At 52.8% G+C, this 20,672-nt stretch overlaps 1 protein-coding gene across 1 annotated transcript in view; it reads right to left on the bottom strand.

Moving 5' to 3' along the window:
- The window catches only part of NKD1 (NKD inhibitor of WNT signaling pathway 1), a 70,018-nt gene extending 49,642 nt beyond the window's left edge, over nt 1-20,376 (bottom strand). The window contains exons 1-3 of the mRNA XM_084757134.1: nt 20,176-20,376; nt 20,019-20,051; nt 19,283-19,419 (exon numbers count right to left, since the gene is read on the bottom strand). Of these exons, the coding sequence (XP_084613260.1) occupies nt 19,283-19,419; nt 20,019-20,051; nt 20,176-20,200 (195 nt within the window). The 5' untranslated portion in view covers nt 20,201-20,376. The remainder of the gene's footprint in view (nt 1-19,282; nt 19,420-20,018; nt 20,052-20,175) is intronic.
- Between the last annotated feature and the right edge of the window lie 296 nt (nt 20,377-20,672).

The following is a 20,672-nucleotide window of genomic DNA, read 5'->3' on the forward strand; positions in this document are numbered from 1 at the left end:
GAGATATAGACCTTTTTGGACTCAGTTCCTGGGAGCGAATCCCCTGGCATAGTTGGCAGGAGTTCAGCAGACCAGCAATTCAACCAAAGTTGCTGCTGGAACCTGGAACAGCAGCCAGAACCCGGAGCCCCAAAGCACTCTCTGGCATGGTTCTATCTAGGAGCATCTCAAAGTAGAGCGCCGAACAGCCAAACAATATCAAGACCTAAAAAGCCCCTGCTTATTGTTTGGGATATGTGTGTATGTATGTATGTATGTATGTATGTATGTATGTATGTATGTGTACACACACACACACACACACACACATACACACACACACACACACATATCCTTTCAGAGTCTGTACTAAGATGTGTTTCAGCTGGCAAAAACCAAGCCCCCCCAAGAGGTGGTTCATCTTCTAGTGGATAAACCTCACCTGTTTTCTCACAAGTCTGTTCTCCATCCCACGCTTGGGATCAAAACAAAAACATGTTTACATCCATTACATATCCCACACTTGGGATCAAAACCAAAACATGTGTCCACCCACTATAGCCCTGCTTCCACCAGGCTGTGGACAGCGGACAGTTCTCCTCCTAGGTGTGCCGTGACTGGCTATCTCCAGATCATGTGTCCACAGGAGGCACAGCCTTGGCCTCTCAGGTGATGGCAGCATATGGCCAGCTTATACTGTGAGGCTGCCTCTGCATCTCCAGGACAGGGCCCAAGTCATCACCAATTCTCAAAGCCCCAATAGGGCCCTTTAATCCAACTTCTGGGTGGAACAGTCAACGGGACCCTCCTGCAACCTTGCACAGCCCTCCCATTGAAGGTAGCCCTGGGGAGACTTGCCAGCATAGCCTGGCCCAGACACCTGGATGGAACACAGCCAGGAGGAAATCTCTAGAAACAGCCCAGCAATGTGCAGAACCTTCCCACGGATGCTCTCAGCAAGCCGTTTCCCACATGAGGACACAGAGCTAATAGATGTGGTCACTCTGGAAGCCAAGTCCTTCATTCATCCCTGGTATGGACAACTGTGAGTAACACAGCTGCCTGGAGCTGCCATCTTTCTGAGGGACTCACAGCTACCTACACCAGAGCTCTCCAGTTTACAGAGAAGCAAAGTGACGTAGAGACACGAGCAGGCGTCCACTCAAAATCACACAGCCAGTGAGTGGTGAGGGCAGCATCAGCACCAGGCCTGGCTGTGGAAGCTGTTTTTTCACCGTCCACCCTCCCCTCCCCCATGCAAGGCCCATTCAGAGCCTCACCCTCCACCAACCATTAATGCCACAGATGGCAGTGTATTTACTCACTGACAGCATGTATAGCTGTGCCTTACAATTAAAGAGAGTAAGATCCTTAAAGTCTAAAGAAGCCTTGTGTGTGTGGGGGGGGGGGGGTGCAGTAGCTAACCTGCTGCCTGGTAGGAAAAGAACACACAGGATGTAAGTTCAAACTCTATAAAGTACATTTTTTTTAAAAAGTGAACTTAATCTTGATGTTATTAAAGCCAGTGTATCCAAATATTTACATTTCAGAAGTGTTACTATATATTAAAATAATGTTTTAAAAATGTTCCTGCAGGGGAGGGGCTAGGGGCTAGAGAGCCGGCTTGGTATTTAAGGGGCATACAACTCTTGCAGAGGACCTGAGTTCAGTTCCCACTGTTCTCCAGGAGCACCTGCATTTTTTCATATGAATGCACACACACACACACACACACACACACACACACACACACACACACACTTAAAAATAGTAAAGATAGATCTTTTTAAATTTGTTACTAGGAACTGTCTGTCATCTTTCCTTTCCCACACAAAAGCTTTGGGATACCCTGTGCCTCTGCAGCCCATGCCAGCCGCCATATTCCTTTACCCATCAGCCCCTAGGAGACGGAGGAGGCCTTCATAGTGGGCAGGTCCACAGGCTGCAGCCACTCTGCTGATGTTAAACTGGGTATTGCCCCCCCCCAAACTCTCTACAGTCAAGCCCTAAGGGATCCTTGACACCCAACAACCCTGGAAAGAGAGTCCCCATCAGCCCCAACTGGCAGGTCCTTGGCACCAGCTGTGGGCAAGACACCATGAGGAAGAGCTCTTGGGGGAGACCCAAAAACGCAGGCCACCTCTGATGCACACACTGTCACCCTGCAGGGAAGAGACTGACCCAGGAAGACCCTGGGAAGCTGCTTCTGTGAGAGCATGTACACACGTTTGTATCATTATTCCCTAAACACCGTGCACCGACTGCTTCGGGCATTTCCTTTGTATGACAAATCATCAGGGTTGGTTAAAGACTAGGAGGGTGTGCCTAAGTCACATGCACATCTTGTCATGTTGTGTAAGGGACTTGAGGAGATGCCCAGGGACCAAGAAGGCTATATTTAGTAAAAGCTACTAGAAGCCAGACCCTGAGGTTCCCCATCCCCGCTTTTTAAATCCTCATTATTAGGAGATGAGTTCTTATGACTATTTCATTCTACTGAAAGGGAAACGAAGGACATGTATCCCACCCACACCCCCTCTGACTCGCAACCCAAGAGCAATCAGCAAAGCAATGGGAAAGCTCCCTGGGGGGAAGGGGCAGCTGAGGGAAAGCTTCCTCAAGGGGGGAACAGGGAATGCCAGTGGCCTGGGAAGGAAGAAGGAAGCAGGTCCCTAGGATAAGGCAGGGCACACATGCTCAGGAGACACGGGACCAGGCATGCCTGATACCAGGACAGGCTCCTCAGAGCCAGGTAGAGGCAGGACGGCAGGTGCTGAGACAGATGTCTTCTCGGCAGCCTATGCATGCACAGACACTGTGTGAGAAGGGTCCCCATACAACCACGTACTCCTGAACAGCACCTGCTGCCCACTCCTGGGCTGTAATGCCAGCTGAATCCAACTTCCCAAAATATTTACCAGACGGCTCTGGGCACAGGCTCCGTTCTGTAAACTTGGATGCGATTCCAGAGCTGAAGAGACAGATCTCCCGGAAAAACCAGATAAACTCTCCCTCACATTCTAAATAACGAGGAGGTAGGGAGGAGAAGGAAATAAAGCCACTGCCCGACTTAAAAGGGATTATGATCCCGAGCAAGGAGGGAGCAAAGATGCCAGTGTCCTTATCAGGCACAAGGCCGCCCCAGACACAAACAAAACTTTTGGCAGGCACCTTTCTTCCGCATCCGAAGAGGAGCAGGCAAACCTCGAGCCCAGGCTCAGAGCCATCCTGAGTACATGCAGGCTCATCTTCCTGCAAGTTCCTGAAAGAGAAGGGCCCCCTCTGGGAACCAATACGCCAACTGTAGCTCGGGCAACGGAATGAGGCCTGTGAACCTCCAAATCCCAAAGGCGGCTGACCCAGAGTTTCAATCTCTCACTGCTTGGGCCCAGGCGATGAAAAAGAGGATGGGTGAGCTGACTCGGTAGTGTGGGGCGAGGGAGTCAGGCCCTGACTTCTAACCATTACCCTCAGCACCAAGGCTGGAACAAAGGAGAAAGCAACTCGTAAGGAAGACATACCGCTAGGCAGGTACTGCCACTGTCTCCAGGTGACAGATAAGCAGCGTTCCATGGCCAGTAAAGACAGCATCAGCTCTGACCAGGCCTCCAGATGTCATCTGGGGCCTCCCTGCTAGTGTACCCAACCCCCATGCCCCCAGCTCTGGCTTTTTCTTCCAGGTCTGCAACCTCTATTTCAATCCGACACCCTTATGTTGCAGAGCCCTGAATCCCCCCAGAAGGGTGTGTGTTCACCACCACCACCACCCTGCTCCCCACCCCCTCACGCCACCCCCACCCCCCACCCCCCCTACCCCCGGCACGGCGCATGCCATCTCCTGGCACTGGCTCCCACTCTAGAAATGCAGCCTTGCCTCCCCCACGGCCCATCCAAGAACCAAGCTTTCCAACACAATATTTTCCTCCCACAGAACGTGAGAATAAAGGGCTCTTTGCTCGTCTCCTGAAATAACTGGCTCTCACCACGAACCAACCCTCTGCCCAGTAAAAATATTTCTGTAAAACTTGGTAACTCTATCTGTGGCTCCTTTTCTGAAAGTCAAAAACCTTGGAGAGTGAAATACGGCCAAGGCAGACGTTATGACAAGCTCATGAAGTCATGTCTACCCCAGGCAGTCCTCCCGGGCACAGTGATTAATTTGCTGTTAACCACAGGGACTTTGTGTCTTAATACACTCAAAGCAAAACACCGGTTCACATTTCTGCCGAAACAATACCCACCACCCCAGCACAGAGGACAGCCAAGTGGGCAACAGAGCCATGGCTTGGCTCATGGGCCAGGAAGGATTCTGGAGAGCAGAGAACTCCTGAGATGGCCATGGCACATAGGTGACTTGCCCTCTGTGGCCTGGCCTTGGTCACAGAGGCAGTGAACCTTGTAAGCTAGGGGGCCTTAGGTCAGCATGTAAGTACTTAACCTGACTCACTCCACTACACTAGGAAGGCACAGGGCTTGCTCAGATCTCAGTCTTCCCATCTGCCAATGTGGAAGGCTCACTCTAGAGAAAAGCAAGGCCGGGTGGCAGGTCCCCCTCAGCCTCTGCACCCACCACATAGTAGTCAAGACCCTCGCAAGTGCTGTTTTAGGTCCAAAGAGATAGAGGTGGGCTTACAAATGTGACCACCAGCACAGGTCTCCCTCATGTGGCCGTAGACATCATCTCAGTGAATGCTAGAAACAAGACAGAGGCTGCCCCGCCCAACACACACACACACACACACACACACACACACACACACACACACACACACCACACCACACCACACCACAGGATAAAAGCTGCATCCAAAGCTCTGTGTCCCCTTGAATTGGCAAATCCACACATAGGAAGGCAAGGTGAAATGACATAATGTGTGTGCGTGTGTTGGGGGAGGTGTCAAAAGAGGATAATTAGGGAAATAACCAAAACATTATTCTTGTTTGTATGCTTGTTCACACAGGATCTCACTATGTAGCCTTAGCTGGCCTGGAACTTGCTATGTAGACCAGACTGGCCTCCAACTCATAGGCCCACTTCCCTTGGCCTCCCAAGTGTTAGGATTAAAGGCACGTGCTACCATCCATGCCTGGCTCAAAACATTTTAAATGCATGTGTGAGAATGCCACAAAAATCCTTTGTTGCTTGGGTGTGTTGTCTGCAGTGCTGGGAATCAAATCTAGGACTAGCATTAGCCTTTTGTCTTCCATGCAAATCAAGGCAGTTTTGGGCCTGGGGACTCGGGCTACACTGGCACTACAGTAATGAAGAGCATACATCCAAGGTAGAGAGAGTACATAGGCTTCAGAGGGCTGCTACCAGCACTCAGAGAGGGAAGAATGCCCTGCTGGGAAGGAAGGAGGCTCATGTGAAATGGCAAACCGAGGGAACCAGGAACGCACACTCTGGGCTCGACCCACTCATCGGCATGTGTAGCCTTCCCATGGGTGACTTCTCCCATGGACACACCCAATGGGGGTCAGCATGAGACAGAGAAGGCCAGGGTGACTCAACTCAGCAGGAAAGTTTATGGCCCAGGTCAAAACAGTAGAAGCCTAGCCTGGGATTTCCTGGAATGTTCAACTGAAGACAGCTGTTCAGCTTGAACAGCGGAGAAGGAAACCCACTCTGGCCAGAGTACGGGCTGCCTACGTTCAAAGCCAACCTGAAGTAGGCAGAGACAAACATTACCATCATGCACTGGGGTGGGCACTCTGAGCTCCGGACGGCTCTTCTTTCCTCCTTATTTTTTGTTTGCATTTTATTTAGCCACAGACATGATTTAGGAGAAAGATCAGGCCCTGCTCAAGGGGCAAGGGAGAAACAAGCCAAACCCTCTGCAAAGATCCGGGACTGAACCAAGGCACAGAGCCTGACTCCCAGCCCCCTGCACACCTGTGACCTTCCCTCTAAGCTACTGGGACCTTCCAACCCTCAGATGCTCTTTGAGCATCCACCACTTGCCAAGCAGTGCCCCATCCACAAAGAGCTGCCTCCATAGCATCTGAAACATGAGTTCAGTTTCCCGTGCAAAGAATCCTGGCCAATTAACATCCCACTGTGAGCAAGGCTTTGGGAGCCTCTTGGTGAACCTTCGGTAAATGTCGGCCCAGTTTGGGGAGCTGCCGCTCCAGCCCAGAGATTTGCCTTTCAGGGCCCCACAGCAGAGCCTGTGTCAGGTGCTCACCTCAGTCTCTGGTTGGAAGAGGAAGCCTGACCTCAGAGGTGCACAGAGAGCAGCATGCAGGAGCTCCAGAACTAGGTACTTGTAATGGAGGGTACATTACTCTTTCAAAAGGAAACCTAGGATAGCTGAAGGCCTTGACTATGGCTGTCAGTGGCCAGGAAGGTTGGATTCTCCTGTGCATAGCTGTCCTCCCCAGATCCCCTCCCGCCAACGCTCCCACCCACACTGCCCCCACACCCCCACACCCCCACCCCCGTATCCCTGGAGACTGCCTTTAGGACTCCCCTGCCATGGACGCCAAAACCTGTTCGTGCCCAGGCCCTTCTGCACAAGGCCCCGCTCATCCTGCTTCTGCCTGGGACAGAAATCAGTGAAAGGTCACACCGCCATGGACTAACCTGGTGACGGGCATGGGAAGTTGTCACCAGTTTTTCTCATTCCATGCACATTTCTGACTGCGCATGTTCAGGCACACCTCGGTTCTGTTGTGACCCTCTGACCTCTGCTCACAGTGTTGTCTCAAGGGACACGTCAGTGGGCTCAAAGTTGTATGTTACAGTTCCATTCCTGAAATCAACTGGTGGCCAGAAAAGTGGAATGGAAAATTACAAAAAATGAGACAAAATATCACTCACCACAAAGACTAATGTCTCGTGTTAGTTTTTGTATTAGTTTACACACACACTTCTACCCAGGTTCATATACACAGAAGATACAATTGTTACTGTAGGTCATGATCAAAGTGCTGGAAAAACACTGGCGTATGGTCACTGCTCTAGATTCTGAACAGGAATGCCTGGGTTCAAGCCGCAGCAGCTCCCACAAGCTGTGTAGCCTTGGGCAAGTTTCCTGACCTCTCTGTGCTTCTCGTTTCTTTCTTGGCTTCAGAGCCTTTGATTTGATGGATTTTTCTTTCCAAGGCAGGAGCTCTAGGGCTCCAGTGAGCACATTCTTGCTGACCCCACTCCCTTTTCATCGAGGATGAAGGGAGTGAGGAACGCTAATGGCCTTGTACTGAGGTCACCAGCTGAGCCTGAAGGGTAGGAGCCACCTCTCAGAGAGGACGTGGCTGAGCAGCCACGGTGGCCCAGAGGCTGGCTTCCTCTGGGAAGCCTCCTGCTGCTTAAGGAGCCTTGGGTAATCCATTGGCTATTTATTGTATGACTTCTCCCCAGAGTGTCCTGTCAGGACTCTTACGCTTGAGCCTAGAGCTGATGGTCCCATATCCTCTTTGGTACAACAGGTCACATTAGTCCAGATTTAAGGAAAGGGGCCACAGGGATCTCAATACTGGAGATGAGATCCCTATCAAGGATTGTAGCCTACCATGGAGAGTCTGTTTAGAGAGAAAGCTACTGGTAGGCAAACATGTTTAAAGAACGGAGAGGGGGCCGGTGTTCATGAGATACAGGTATAGTGGGGTGGTTAGGATTGCTGTCACAGCTGAGTTTCACAGGGCCTACACTGAAACCACAAGCAAAAGCAACCCTTCCTCTGGCCTTCTGCCACAGCAACAAGAAAACTGACTAAGAGAGGGAATGCATTAGCTCCTACCTCATCGGGATGCTGACAGAACTAAGCAGTGAGGACAAGGACAGTATGGCCCGGGGCCTGGTATCCCCGGGTGCTCTGTAGGCAGAACGGTGCTGCAACCACCTCCACCAAAGGTCTTGGTGGACACCCACGCTTCCCAAGGGTCTGTGCACGGAGGCTGCAGCCACAAAGCACCAAAAGAGGCATATGCCCAGGACTACCCTAGACACACACTCCCACAGGCAGGGGCAGGAAGAGGACCCCAGCACGCACGGACAAGACAACTGTGTTTCCCGGCATCCCAAGTTTCCTTAAGTCCTCTTTTTACTCATGCAACAACAACAAAAAAAAGGTCAAAATCAGCTCTGCAACAAGACACCCTGTGGAAGCCAGGTGTGGCACAGGTGCGGGGGCCCTAACCATGCTAGGAGCCCTCTACAAGACAGGCCTCTGAGTGAGGCACCCTGCCCAACCTCCTGAAAGCCAGGCAAAGGAGAGACTCTCTGGATGGCTGTGGGTCAGCCTCTGTGCCGCAGCCCAGCCTGAGGGCAGCCTAGCCTCGCTGTGCCTACCCCAGCTCCCTAGTCAAAACCAGGTGCTCAGAGAGCTACAGAAAGGGCAGCAGCTGGAGGCAGGAAGGTTTCCAGTAGACACCTGGTCTCCCCGCGGGATGTGGCGCCCACCCTCACCACCCTCTCCAGCAGGCATGGCCCACCCCTGTGCTGCTTCACAAGCTCGTGACCTGACATGGAGGAGACTAGGATGAGACTCCAGGAGGAGTTTAGGGACTTTGTGCTGTTCACGTGGCCTCCGCGCCTCTGTACATCTCCCACCCTGTGCCTGAGGGTTTGCGCCAAGCCCTCCATCACCTGGCCATTTCCTATGTGTTCCTTTGGGGGCTCTGTGGCTTCAGCATCACTCTCTAACCTGAAGCATTATTAGCCCGTCTCCTTCATGCCCCGTGCCACAGCACACCCAGACGCCCACACTCTCAGCATGCATCTGTTGCATCATGAGCGGGCACGCTAGAAAGCTTAGAGGAGGGGTATCTATCTGTTCCATTTTCCAACTTGCTAACATGCAGCATTTCGCCCTTGGAGAACCCCCACATCTGTAGAATTACAGATGTGAAGATGGAGGGGCCATTGCGGGCCCCAGGCCACCCATCGGGAAACACACCTGGGATGTAGGCCTAAGATGTCAAGACTCTACAAACCCCAGTCACAACCTGTAGCCCAACACACAAACAACGGGCCTCGGCAACAGCGGCCCATCTGCATCTCTACTGCACTTGCTGTCTGTCCTCCCATTGTCCTGCCACAGAAACAAGCCGTGGCTCTATCCTGTTTGTGGCCAAACCCAGCTTTTCCTGTCAAGCCCGGCAGTTTTAGCTTAGGAGTGGGTCCTTCATCCACATAAGAGAAGTGTCTTCATGTGGCAGGCACAGGGATCTCATGGGGACGGGGAGGGGGTCTGGGGGATGCAGGCAATGCATTCAGCTCCATACTTCATCGGGCCTGCACGCATGTCACATCACCAACTCTCTGCACTCACAGGGCTCAGTTGGAAGCAAGCGCAAGCACAGGCCAAATCCAGCTATCTGCTCATCCATGGGAAGAGATCCCTAAAATTGTCTTTAGTTGAATTGGATTTTGGAAACAAGCTCTCATATATAGCCCAAGCTGACCTCAAGCTCGTAATCCTCCTGTCTCAGCCTCCTGAGTGCTGGGATCTGACATGGGTGCCATCATGACCACCACATTTTAAATTCAGAAGGTTTTTTTCCTCATAAAAATCCAGAAACATGGATTCTCTAAACCACCAGATGACAACCTCAGGACTGTGCATCCCCAGAGGCTAAGTGCTGGCCGGGCCTAACTGGCACTGCCCTCTTGAGGCAGGGTGTGTGTTCAATCACAGGTGCCTTCCACCCAGCCTGCTGCACCTATTAAGGTGCCTTCTCTGGCTCTGTGGGTTTCTGAGCTCAGTATCAGCATCCTACAAAGCCTCCCCTCCCCCCACCCTCCACCCCCATCATGTGACTCCTCCAGTGGCACTTCCAGTCCCACTTTTGTCCCTGGGTTACAACTTAAAGAGCCCCATATAGGAAGGAGTCTTCCCAACCATGCTAGGAAGTGAATGGTACTACCACCCCATTTCCCAGATGTGAAAACTGAGGCAGACATCGTTCCTAGGGCACCAGAGCATGTTCGCCCACTCCCTACCTTCTCGATGGTGTCCTAGGGAAGATGAGCTCTGGGCACGGGTCCCCTAGGACTCCCTTGCCTGCTGGCCTCTTAATTCAGCCAAGAGAAGGACTGGGAAGGTAGAGAAGAAGTGAGACAGCTCCTCCCCCACTTTGCCACCCTCACACTAGGGCTCACACCTCAGTTGGCCACCATGCCTACAACCTCTCCTTGGTCACCTCTCACCTGTGCCACGGCAGCAGCTGGTACCAGACCACAGTTGTTTCAGCACCCAGCAGGCCTCTCTGGCCCTTGCTCGGAGTTCTAGGACCTCAGGGATCTTTGCATTTCCACTACAGACAATGCATCAGTTTCCCGCCACACTCACTGGTCGACTCAAAGGCCTGGCTTTGTGTCTGAAGTCTCGATGAGAAAGCGTGCGGGCAGAATTAGAACCCTCCACAGCCCCTGCTCACCTCGCCTCCTATTCTATTTCTCCTGGCCCCTTGCCTGCCTGCAGCCTCCTCAGGGGTTCCCTGGATGGTCCCCAGAGGACCAGGTGCTGTGCCCATCCCAATGCAGGCCTGTGGATCCCCAGAGAGGCTGTGAAACGCTCTGTCACGCACCTTCTCTTCATCTTCCAAAGCGTTTATAGAACACAGAGCGCATCCCACATGCTTCCTCCTTCACCGGACAGATAACAGGCTCCTCTTATCGCACTGACCTCAAACAAGGCTACCTCAAGTTTTTTCCCTCTGCACAAAGACCTGAGCCCGTAACACAGTGAGAAGGGAGCCAGGGGCTGGCTAGGATGCCTTGTGCTTTAAGTCCCAGCACTCAGCAGGCAGGGGCAAAGCAGATCTATGTGAGTTTGAGGTTAACCTAGTATACACAGACGGGGACCAGGCCAGCCGTGACTTCGACCAGGATCTCCCACAAACTATGTTCTGTGGGTTCCCCACCTGACACTTCTCAAACATTCCCTCCTCTGCCCCTGTCCCCCACTCACCTCTGGTGCTTAGCTTAAACCTCTGAGGACAGATACCTCTGACCCCAGTAGTTCCTGTTTTAGACTCGGGGCCTCCAGGGTGTGCCCTGACCTTCCTTTACTATCTTTGTTGCTCGACATCTACCTTCCAAGTGTGAGCTACCCTAACTTAGAGACACCCGTGCAGAGACCCAGACTACAGCATCCACGCATAGAAAATGCAGCAGCATTTTTAAAAGCCCATAGTCCAGCATCTGTATAGCAAGTGCAGCTACATTTTAAAAGAATATAGTTATATCCTTTGTTATCTCTAGGGGACCAGTATAGAGCACCCCCATCTCCCCCATCCTCACCAATGAATATCAAAATTTACTGCTCAAGCCTCTTACATAACAAGGGACCAGACTTGTATATATAACCTCTGCACATTTTCCTATATACTTATATCAACTCCACATTGCATACAATAACTAATGTGGTAGTTTGAATGAGAATGGTCCCCATAGGTTCATATGCTTGGTCCTCAGTGGATGGAACTGTTTGGAAAGGATTAGGAGGTGTGGCTTTGTTGGAGGGAGGAGGTATCACTGGGCTTTAAAGACTCACGCCATGTTGAATTAGCTTTCTCTACCTCCTACTTGTGGATCAAGATGTGAGCCCTCAGCTGCTCCAGAGGCCATGCCCTTGCTCCACCATCATGGACTCTAATCCTCCAAAACCATAAACCCAAATTATAAGTTGCCTTGGTCATGCATGATACCTTATCACAGCATAATAAAATGCTATATAGTCACCAGGGTGTCTTGTTTCAAGAATGATAACAAGGGAGAAAAAAAAGCCTGAACAGCTGAGATTAAATTTTTAAAATTTTAAAATATTTTCAGTTTTCAGTTCACGCAGGGTTGACTCCATAATGTATCACAATAAGTGGACTTACTTCTGGAGTACAAAAAAGTTGAACACTAGGGAGCTTAGTGATACAGATTACTATACAAATAATACATCAGCCAGGTATGGTGGCACTCACTGTAATTTCAGTAATCAAGAAGTTGCAGCAGGAGGAGGATGATTTCCAGGCCAGTCTGGCCTACACAGCAAGATCCTCTCATAGAACACCACCAGAAATCCAAATCATATGCCACACCAGTAGAGTGACCCATCCTGTCGACTCGCCAACAACATCTGATAAAACTGAATGATCATCCCTAATTTAATAAATCTTAGAGAGTCAGGGGGCAAAGCAACTAAACAAATGACATGCGCGACACCTCGCTGTTACTAAACAGAACTTAGGAGACACTCTCGCTGTGTTCTGAGGCAAGAGCAATCTGTCCCTCGGGGTGCACAGCAGCCTGAGCTGAAGGAATCGCCAACACGTAGAACGGACAACCACCCAGATCGGCTCTGAGCCTCAGGGCATCCTGTACCTTTTACTGAAGCATCTTCCCAACTTATATTTTATTATTTGCATTTTAAAACAGTTGTCTTCTACCAGGCTGTGAGCCTCATGAAAATGACTTAATGGTCAGTAGACTGAGCAGACATGCACTCCACATCGACTGCAGACACACAAGTAGCGGGACAGAGGCACATACTAAATTAGAATGACATCATCGTACTTCTCAGCTGGAGGGGCCAAAGTTCAGGGGTGGGAAAGGCCCTTTAGTTGATGTCATGGGATGTGGCAAAGCCCACCTTATCCTGGGGCCCTCTAATTGCCACCAGCCACACACAGGGCCGCGTGCCATAGCCAATGTGGCTCAAGAAGCCAGAACAGTGACGCCCAAACTAATTCCTCAGGGCTGCTAAGCAAACATGGCCTTGGACAGGCCCCTCGGACAGAGCCACACTGGCTGGCCAGAGTTCCTGCATGCCCTGCCGAAGCTGAAGATGACTTCAGCTGAGGGGCCTACAGCTTCCCTCCTGAGCCCTGTGGCTGGTGCCCACATGGATAAACATCCCTCTCGGCTTGCCCAGGCACCTATCAAAGAATTACTTATGCCTCTGGAAGTGCGTGTTTAGAAAAGGCTCCCCCACCCACCTGGGCTTGGCAGGGTGCGGCCTGGCTGGACTCTCGGGCTACCCTTTATAGAGGGCAACCCTTCATAGAGTGGGCATGCCTCGCCTCTGCTCCGTCCTGAGAGCTTGCCCCTGCCCATGAAGAGAGGCTGAGGCAGCTTCCCAGGATAAACGGAGCACGGTGACATCAAAGCCCAGCTCCCAGAACCAACAAATGAGGCCTTCAGTCCTCTCGGGCCTTTTCGTCCAAGCTGTGGTGGGGCTCCTACCTCACGTTCTCTGACAGGAGGGCAGATATTTGGTCTGTGAGGAACTAGACTCTTTTCCTTTCTCAGGAAGGGAGGCCTATGGAAGAAGTAAGGGAGGAGAATGTCTGTGAGAGGCAAGAGGAGGCGAGAGGAACATGGGAGCCGGCAAGAAAGGGAAGCCGCAGGAAGCGCCTGGATCCAACAAGCAGCCAAAAAGATCTCAAAGTCTGTATAGCTAAGCAGAGTGTAAATTCACAGCCCTGGGCCCATCATGGGCTCCGCCCCTGACACTGGGTCCCTTTACAGATAGGCCTTATGTTGAGTCTGGGAGGCCTGAGCAAGGGAATTCTTCCCTCAGGTCAGCCTTGTTGTATTCCATGACACAGTGCACTCTCTGGGGTTGGCTGTCAACAGCCTCTTTCCCCAAAGCCCTTGAGGTAACCTTCTCTGCCTCCGAGCAACCAGTGTCATCCCTCAGTTCCCTACACACCCAGCTGAGCTCCCAACCCTCAAGCTGACTTCCAGTTCTACCTACAATCTGGCTCCAGAAGCCACCAGCCCATTTGACAGCTGGGTAATGATGACCCATCCACAAACTACAGGTTAGTAAATTCCAAGGAATACGCAGGCAGCCTCACACACCTGTCCCAGGACAGGTAGCACAAGCGGACCAAGAGCTGCTCACCTGCAGGGCTTTCCAAGACTGAGTCCCAGGGACACTTCCAGTCCCCACCAGCTACCAAGCCACAGTCCCTTCATAACCACCTGGCCTGTCTACCACACTCTGACCCATCCTCCAGGGACAGCAGTGAAGTCTTCCCAGGGTGCAGGCCGCCCCTTCCCCTACAGCCCCCTGGCAGTCTTCCAGCCTTCTAACTTGTTCACTTGCTGGCTTTTTGCTTTCCTGCATTAGGATGGGCAAGGACCACGTCTCTTTCCACTGTATCCCAGTGTCTGATGCTATGGGAATTATTAACGATTGATTGAAGTAATTGAGTGCCTATTTAAAAAAAAAAAAGCTTAGTTCTACAATTCCACTAAGGACAGTGGGCTTGGGAGAGATGAAACTTGGCGTCAGGAATAAAGAGTTTAAAAAGTTGGCTGGGAAGAAGGAGGCAGCAAGGACGATGACCAAGTTTTCTTTCTTCGTTCATACGCAGCGAGTGCCTGTTACATACCTCAGGAAAGACGTATGCATTTGGTAGCTTTTTGTTGTTGACCGTTCAACTTTGGCCATTTTAAGTGTCCAAAGAGACAGGTGGTCACTGACAGGGGAAGAGAGCATAAACAAGGACACTCTCAGTATCCCATTTCTTCTTCTCCTCCTCCCATTAGGCGAGGAAGTAACAGCCCTCAGTTCTACTCCTGGCCACATGTATGAGACGCTGTCTGGATTGTGACTGGAGAGAGACACACACACCCTGGCTTCTAGGAACAGGCGGCACATATAGCCTCCCTCAAGTAGACCCGGTCTCCTTCTTAAATAGTTTCAAAGGGAGAAGAGGTACTAGTTCAATGTGTCCCCCAAGAAGTCTCATCATGCAGATGTACCCCAACAGCAGGGGATGGATGACACACCCACTTGGAAAGGCCCAGACCAGAAGCAACTTGCAGGGATGTCTGGCTCAAGCTTTTGAAGCCACTCCTTGCTGGCTCCCAGGTACATGTAGCTCTCAGAGCTGTGAATTTGGGACCAGGGGCCATCAACTGAGGCACTGGACCACTCAAACATACCTGTGAGTGAAGGCGCAAGGCCTCTCCCCTGAAACCCCTGCCTGCCTCAAAGCAAATCATCTTTTAATTCTGAGACACCAAGTATTTAATTTATGCTCTACCTCAAATGTCAAGTCCACCTCCCAACACATAGCTTTGAAACCACGTAAGGAGGGCTAACACTTTCCATATGGCGAAGACATGGGGCCTTTTAATTGTGCCAACTGGTATCATTCAAGGGTAATTCCCCTGGAATCCAGGATTCAGCCAACAGCTGGGCCAGGCCCCAGTCTCATCACACAGCCCCACCTGGCCCCATGCGGCAGGCCTGCACCCTCCTAATCTTCCCTAAATATCAAAATGTGCTAGGTGCCCCTAATCAAATTACCAAAGTGCCTGGCAGCTGCCTTTGATCTACAGGGGCTTGCCTGCCCTCCAGCCCCTGGCCTAGTTCTGCAAGCAGTTTTGCTATAAGAGAACAAAAAGGATCATGGTGCAAGGGGTAAAGGTTGTTTGGAGCCCGGTTACACACAGCCACAGATGCATGTGTGCCCACGCTCACAGTGTGGACATAGGTAAGTTGCCATCCCTCATGTCTGAGTCCACTGCCCCGCCTACCTAGGGCGTTTCATCAGCCGGCCGCTGATCACCTAGCATTTTCACTGGACCTTCTCTTACCACCCGCTGCATTGTTTGTATTGTCTCTTGGAGATAAGTGTGTAGTTTGCCTCTAATTCTGCTCAGGACATGAGTGAGAGTCGGCATGTATTTAGCTCAGTCCACTGCCCGTCCTGCACAGTGCATGTATGTCTCCTGTCACTCATCACTTTTCTCCTTTGAGCTTATCCTCCCTTGTGCCTCATCAAGCATCCGTGGAAAAGCAAAAGCCCAGACCTTAGCCTGGGTCCCACCAGATGATCCTGCAGTGGAAGGGACAGGGAGAAGAGCACCAAAAAAAAAAAAAAAAAAAAAAATTACCAGGATCCCTATATAAAGGCCAACTCTCAACCCAGGTTCCCCACCCCAACCCCCCCCCCTTTTTTTTTCAAGGTTTATCTAGGACAACTCTGCCATGGATGAGAATATTATTGTGTCCATTTTACAGATGTGCTAATGGAGATACACAAAGTTGAAGTGGCTTGCAGAAGGTGACAAGCTACTGTGCAGGGCCTGGCCTCATCCACTTCTGTATGTAGGGTTGGCGGGGGTGGGGTGGGGGGAGGTAGGCTGCGTTTAGTGCCGGCAGCCACCCTCACACCCTATGGCTATGCATGGGATTGGGATCCTGTCACAGACACAGAGCACCAGGGCCCCCTACGCTACCTCCTACCCTGCAAACAGCTCGTGTGGACAGGGTGGCAACTGTCTGTGAGCCCCTCTCTGGAAACAACACAATGCTGGGTGCCTCCCCACCCCACCCCCTCTCTCTTTCTCAAGGGAGCAAGGGAGGGCAACTCAGTGTACACCAGCTAGCTGCAACTTCACAGGGTTATGAGGAGATTAAGGTAGCAGAAGCAATGTGCTTGGCATATACAGGCACTCTGACGATAGTAGCTCTCACAGGCATAAATCATGTTGTCAGTTGGGTAAGCAAGTACTGTGTCCCCAGCCACTTCAGTGACAGGTAGAGTAGTAGAGACACAGAGACCTTCCCCAAGATAGGCCTGGCACTGGCTACAGGAAACTGCCAGGCCTGGAAGCCAGCAGACTGCTGCAGGCCACACCCCCTCTGTATCCTGGTGATATCATGGAAGGACCCTGCCTGCCACCCCTCCCATGCCAGTGGGATTGTGGGGGGGGGGAGGGATGACAGGACTTAAACGTGGCTCATCTCTGGCCTGTCCAGCACTCTCCATGTCCCCACCATGTCCCCATTCATTCTTACATTCCCAGCTATGACCACTAGAACTCAGTACCACCGCCACCACCGCCACCACCGCCACCACCGCCACCACCGCCACCACCGCCGCCGCCACCGCCACTCCCGCAATATTAACTTCGAACTCCCCTACCTCTTTCAACTTTGATTCATCCTAAGTGACATAACATCCATGAAATCATGTGTTTGATGTCCTAGTTATTTTTCTCTGATTAAAAAAGATAGATACCTATAAAGATGAAAGGTATTTCCTCTAAAGACCACCTGAACTGCTTCACGGGGTACCTCCCAGCGCAGCCCCACACTTTGGCTCAGGCTGTTCCTTTCCTAGACTTGATGCATGACTCCACCTCTGTGGCCCCCGCAGGTTGGAACAACCCGGGGCACCCAGGTCTGTTATTAAGATCGACTCCCAAGGGAGCAGAGACCTCCCTGCCCCACCCCCACCCCCACCCCACCCCCTCTCCACATCTTTGATGGCTGGGCCCACCCTCTAACTATCCAACACATGTCACACGGATGGCTCTATGCCTCACATCTTCAAAAGGACTTTGAACAAATATTAATGACCCCTCCTTTTCAGAGAGGGGGGGAGCGTGAGGCAGGAAGGCGAGCAAGCGCCATCCATCCCATGCTGTCCTCAGCTGGGGGAACAAACCAGGCAACAAAATATTCCATGACTTCAGCAAAGCCACAGGCTTAAGCAGGGGCCCCCCTCCTCCTCCTTCATTTCCCCCAATGGCAACTTTTACTGGCTTGCATTCCTCTTGCTGGGAACACTACTATTTAATTAAAAACGACAGACTTTTGTTTTCCTCTCCTTCTTTCCCCTCCCTCCCGTCCTCCCAGCCTGGATGCCAAGGAGACCCACCAAAAACATGCGGGTAACATTTGTTATGGCTTTGAAGATAAAAGTCAATTGAAGCAAGCCCTCGCTATATTTCAAGTTTCCCCTCTAGCATGGAGTAAAAGCTGCCTGGCAGTTTAGGGGGGAAAAAAAGAGAGGGGGGGGAGGGAGGGAGGGAGGGAGGGAGGGAGGAGAGAGACAGAGGAAAGAGACAAGGCCTAAATAAATGTCATTCTGCAGGAATACTTTATGAAAATAAACAGGCTGGAAAAAAAACAAAACTTGATTAATGGAAATCCTCTCTGTTGGCCTGTATTGGGCTGCAAACGCATCTGTTCATATGTCTAAATTGGATTGTTTTCATTGGTCCCTTCAATAAATAAGTACATCAAAAGCTGGGATGGTGGGGGAAGGAGAAGTTTGTGGTTCTGTTAAAGGCTCTAAATGCAGCCACCCACCCTGCCCAGTTTTGACCTTTCTACTAGTGTCAGAGCTCCAATTCCAGGCAGCCAGCAAACTAGAGGGCCAGGGAAGAGAAAGCGTGAGCCACTTAGCAGAGGGAGAGAAGGAACTCATCCCAGAAAAAGAGAGAACATTTGAGAGCATTTAACACACACACACACACACACACACACACACACACATACACACCACCTCCCCACAATGCTGCTGCCAGGTGCCAACACACACACACACACACACACACACACACACACACACACACATCTGAAAACTCCACCAGCCTCACCCAATGAACAAGACCAAAGAACTAACCAGACCCGAGGCTTGGTCTGTTCCCCTTCTAAGTAAAAAAAAAAAAAAAAAAAAAAAATTAAATGTCACATCAAAAAGTTGATTCATCCTTTGATCCTCAGCTTGCAAGAGTTCCACGCAGACCATCTGAAAGCCCCGTGCGGGAGTTCTGGAGCTCACAGGACATCTATGAACACCAGTCCCAGGCCAGGCACGGGGGCTGGAGTCACACACTTCCCCCATCCCACTTGCTCCTGCAGAACTCTAGACTCAAGAACCCCTTGGGTGAAGAAAGAGGGTGTACCCAGACCACTATATATAGGCTCACGCTCTCTCTCGCGCTCTCTCTCTCTCTCTCTCTCTCTCTCTCTCTCTCTCTCTCTCCCTCTCCCTCTCCCTCTCCCTCTCCCTCTCCCTCTCTCTCCCTCTCTCTCTCCCAACCACACTAGGGGGACAGACAGGTTTCGGTGCCTCCAAACTCTACACTCAGATGGCACTGATGAATGCCACAGACACAGTTGGAGTGGCCACTGATCCTGAACCGACAGAGCTCTGCCCTCTACCCAGTCTTACCTCCCTCTAGTCCTAGTCCCTCCCTGCAGAAAAGCTGGCCACAAAAGCAAAGCAGAGGAGCCCCCACCCCTCCATTCACAACAAAGCACAGCTTCTCCACCCACTGGACCTGTACCACCTCCTCCCTGGCGCTTCCTCCCCAAGCAACCCTCTGTGCCCAGCCGGGCAGGAGATTGGTGCCAGCCTGATCAACAAGGCCCCCCCTCCAAAGCATGGGGCACAGGTAGAGCTGCTGGGGCACACGGTGGCTGAGAAGGGATTTTGGGGGGGGGGCCCTGGACAATGTGCCAGCAGGATGTTAAAAGTTGGAGGAAGGGAATCCTCAGACGCTCTCCAAGACTGAAAAGGGTGAAAGGGTGGAACCGAGTGGGGGCCATACCCGGGTGCCTCGACCAATAGTGCCTGCCAATCTCAGCTGTCGGGGTCCTGAGATGCTGCTGCCTGGACAGCGCTGCCTCCCGATGCACTCCTCGATGCCTTTCCTGGCCCAAGCAGCACTCACAGCAAAGCTGTCACCTGAGGCGGGAAGAACGCGAAGACCTTGAGTCTGGCGCCCCCCCCCCCGCGCCCCCAGCTGGCAAAAAGTTACCAGAGAGTGAAGGGAAGGAGACAGGGCACAGCCCCAGAGAGTAAAAGGCTTGGCACGAGGGTCAAGCGCAGGACGGAGCAGAATCCAAAGGCAGGAAGTAGCCAACAGGGGGTTCGGCAAGTGCAAGCAGGATTCAGACGGTGAAAGGGAGTACCCTGACTGAAGGAGTTCGGGGATCAGAGGAAGAAGGAGCGCGGGAGGCAGGGACTGCCGAGAAAGGAGCAGAGGGTCAGGAGAGAGGGTGCAATGGGCGCAGAGACCAAGTTCTCCTGAGAAGGGGGCTGGAGGTCATAGGAAGGCACAAGATCTTGGGGGTCTGAAGGGAAGACGCCTCCAAAGTGGAGGGCGTTAGGGTCAGCAGTGGGAGCCCTGGGTTGCGGGGAACGGGTAGGAGGGACAGAGGGGCCCCAAAGAGCGCTCCCGGGGCGGGGCTGGGGGCTGGAGCAACCCTGGTAATGAGATCCAGCGGCTGGATTAGCCGCGCCGCCTCCCTCGCGCCCCCCGGGCCGGTGGCCCGCGCGCCTACCTTCCGGGCTCTCCCTGCGCTTGCACACGGCGGCTGTGGGCACATCGCGCGCGGCAGCGGCGGCGGCGGCGGCGGGAGCCGGAAAGAAAGGAGAGGGAGAGTTAGCACCAGCGGGAGGATGCGGGGCCGCGGCCGGCGCGCGGGCGGGGACACTGACCCGGCTTCGAGTGAAGTTTCCCCATGCTGGGGCCCGGCGGCTGGGCGTCCTAAGCCATGCGTCCGGTCGCCGACCCCGCGCCAGCCTCGCTCGCTCCCTCCTCACAGTCCGCGCGCCGAGCGCAGCCCCAGGCGGCGCCGGGACGCGCTCCTGCCGCCGTCGCCGCGGCCGGACTGACGCCCGGGCGCGCCGAGCCCCTTGCCCGCCGCCGCGGCCCCGCGCCTCCCCAAGCGCCCATTGGCCAGCAGCGGCCCATCAAAGGCGAGGCGGGCACGGCGGGGCGGGTAGAGGCGGGGCCTGCCGAGGGGCTGGCCCGCGGAGGGCGTGGTCTGTGGGCGGGGACAGGGGTGCGGCCTTGGTGAGGAGGGGCTTTGCCTGTGCTGGGCCCCAAGCCCCCTGCGCGGACCTAGGGGCGGGAGTGTGGACCAGGCGGAGGCTCTGGACTCTGGGTGGTGGAGCAGCGCTGCCCTCGCTGGTGGTAATGAGTCTTCTCTGCA

This window comes from Acomys minous (assembly GCF_964271855.1).
Source record: "Acomys minous genome assembly, chromosome: 14".
Taxonomy (NCBI): domain Eukaryota; kingdom Metazoa; phylum Chordata; class Mammalia; order Rodentia; family Muridae; genus Acomys; species Acomys minous.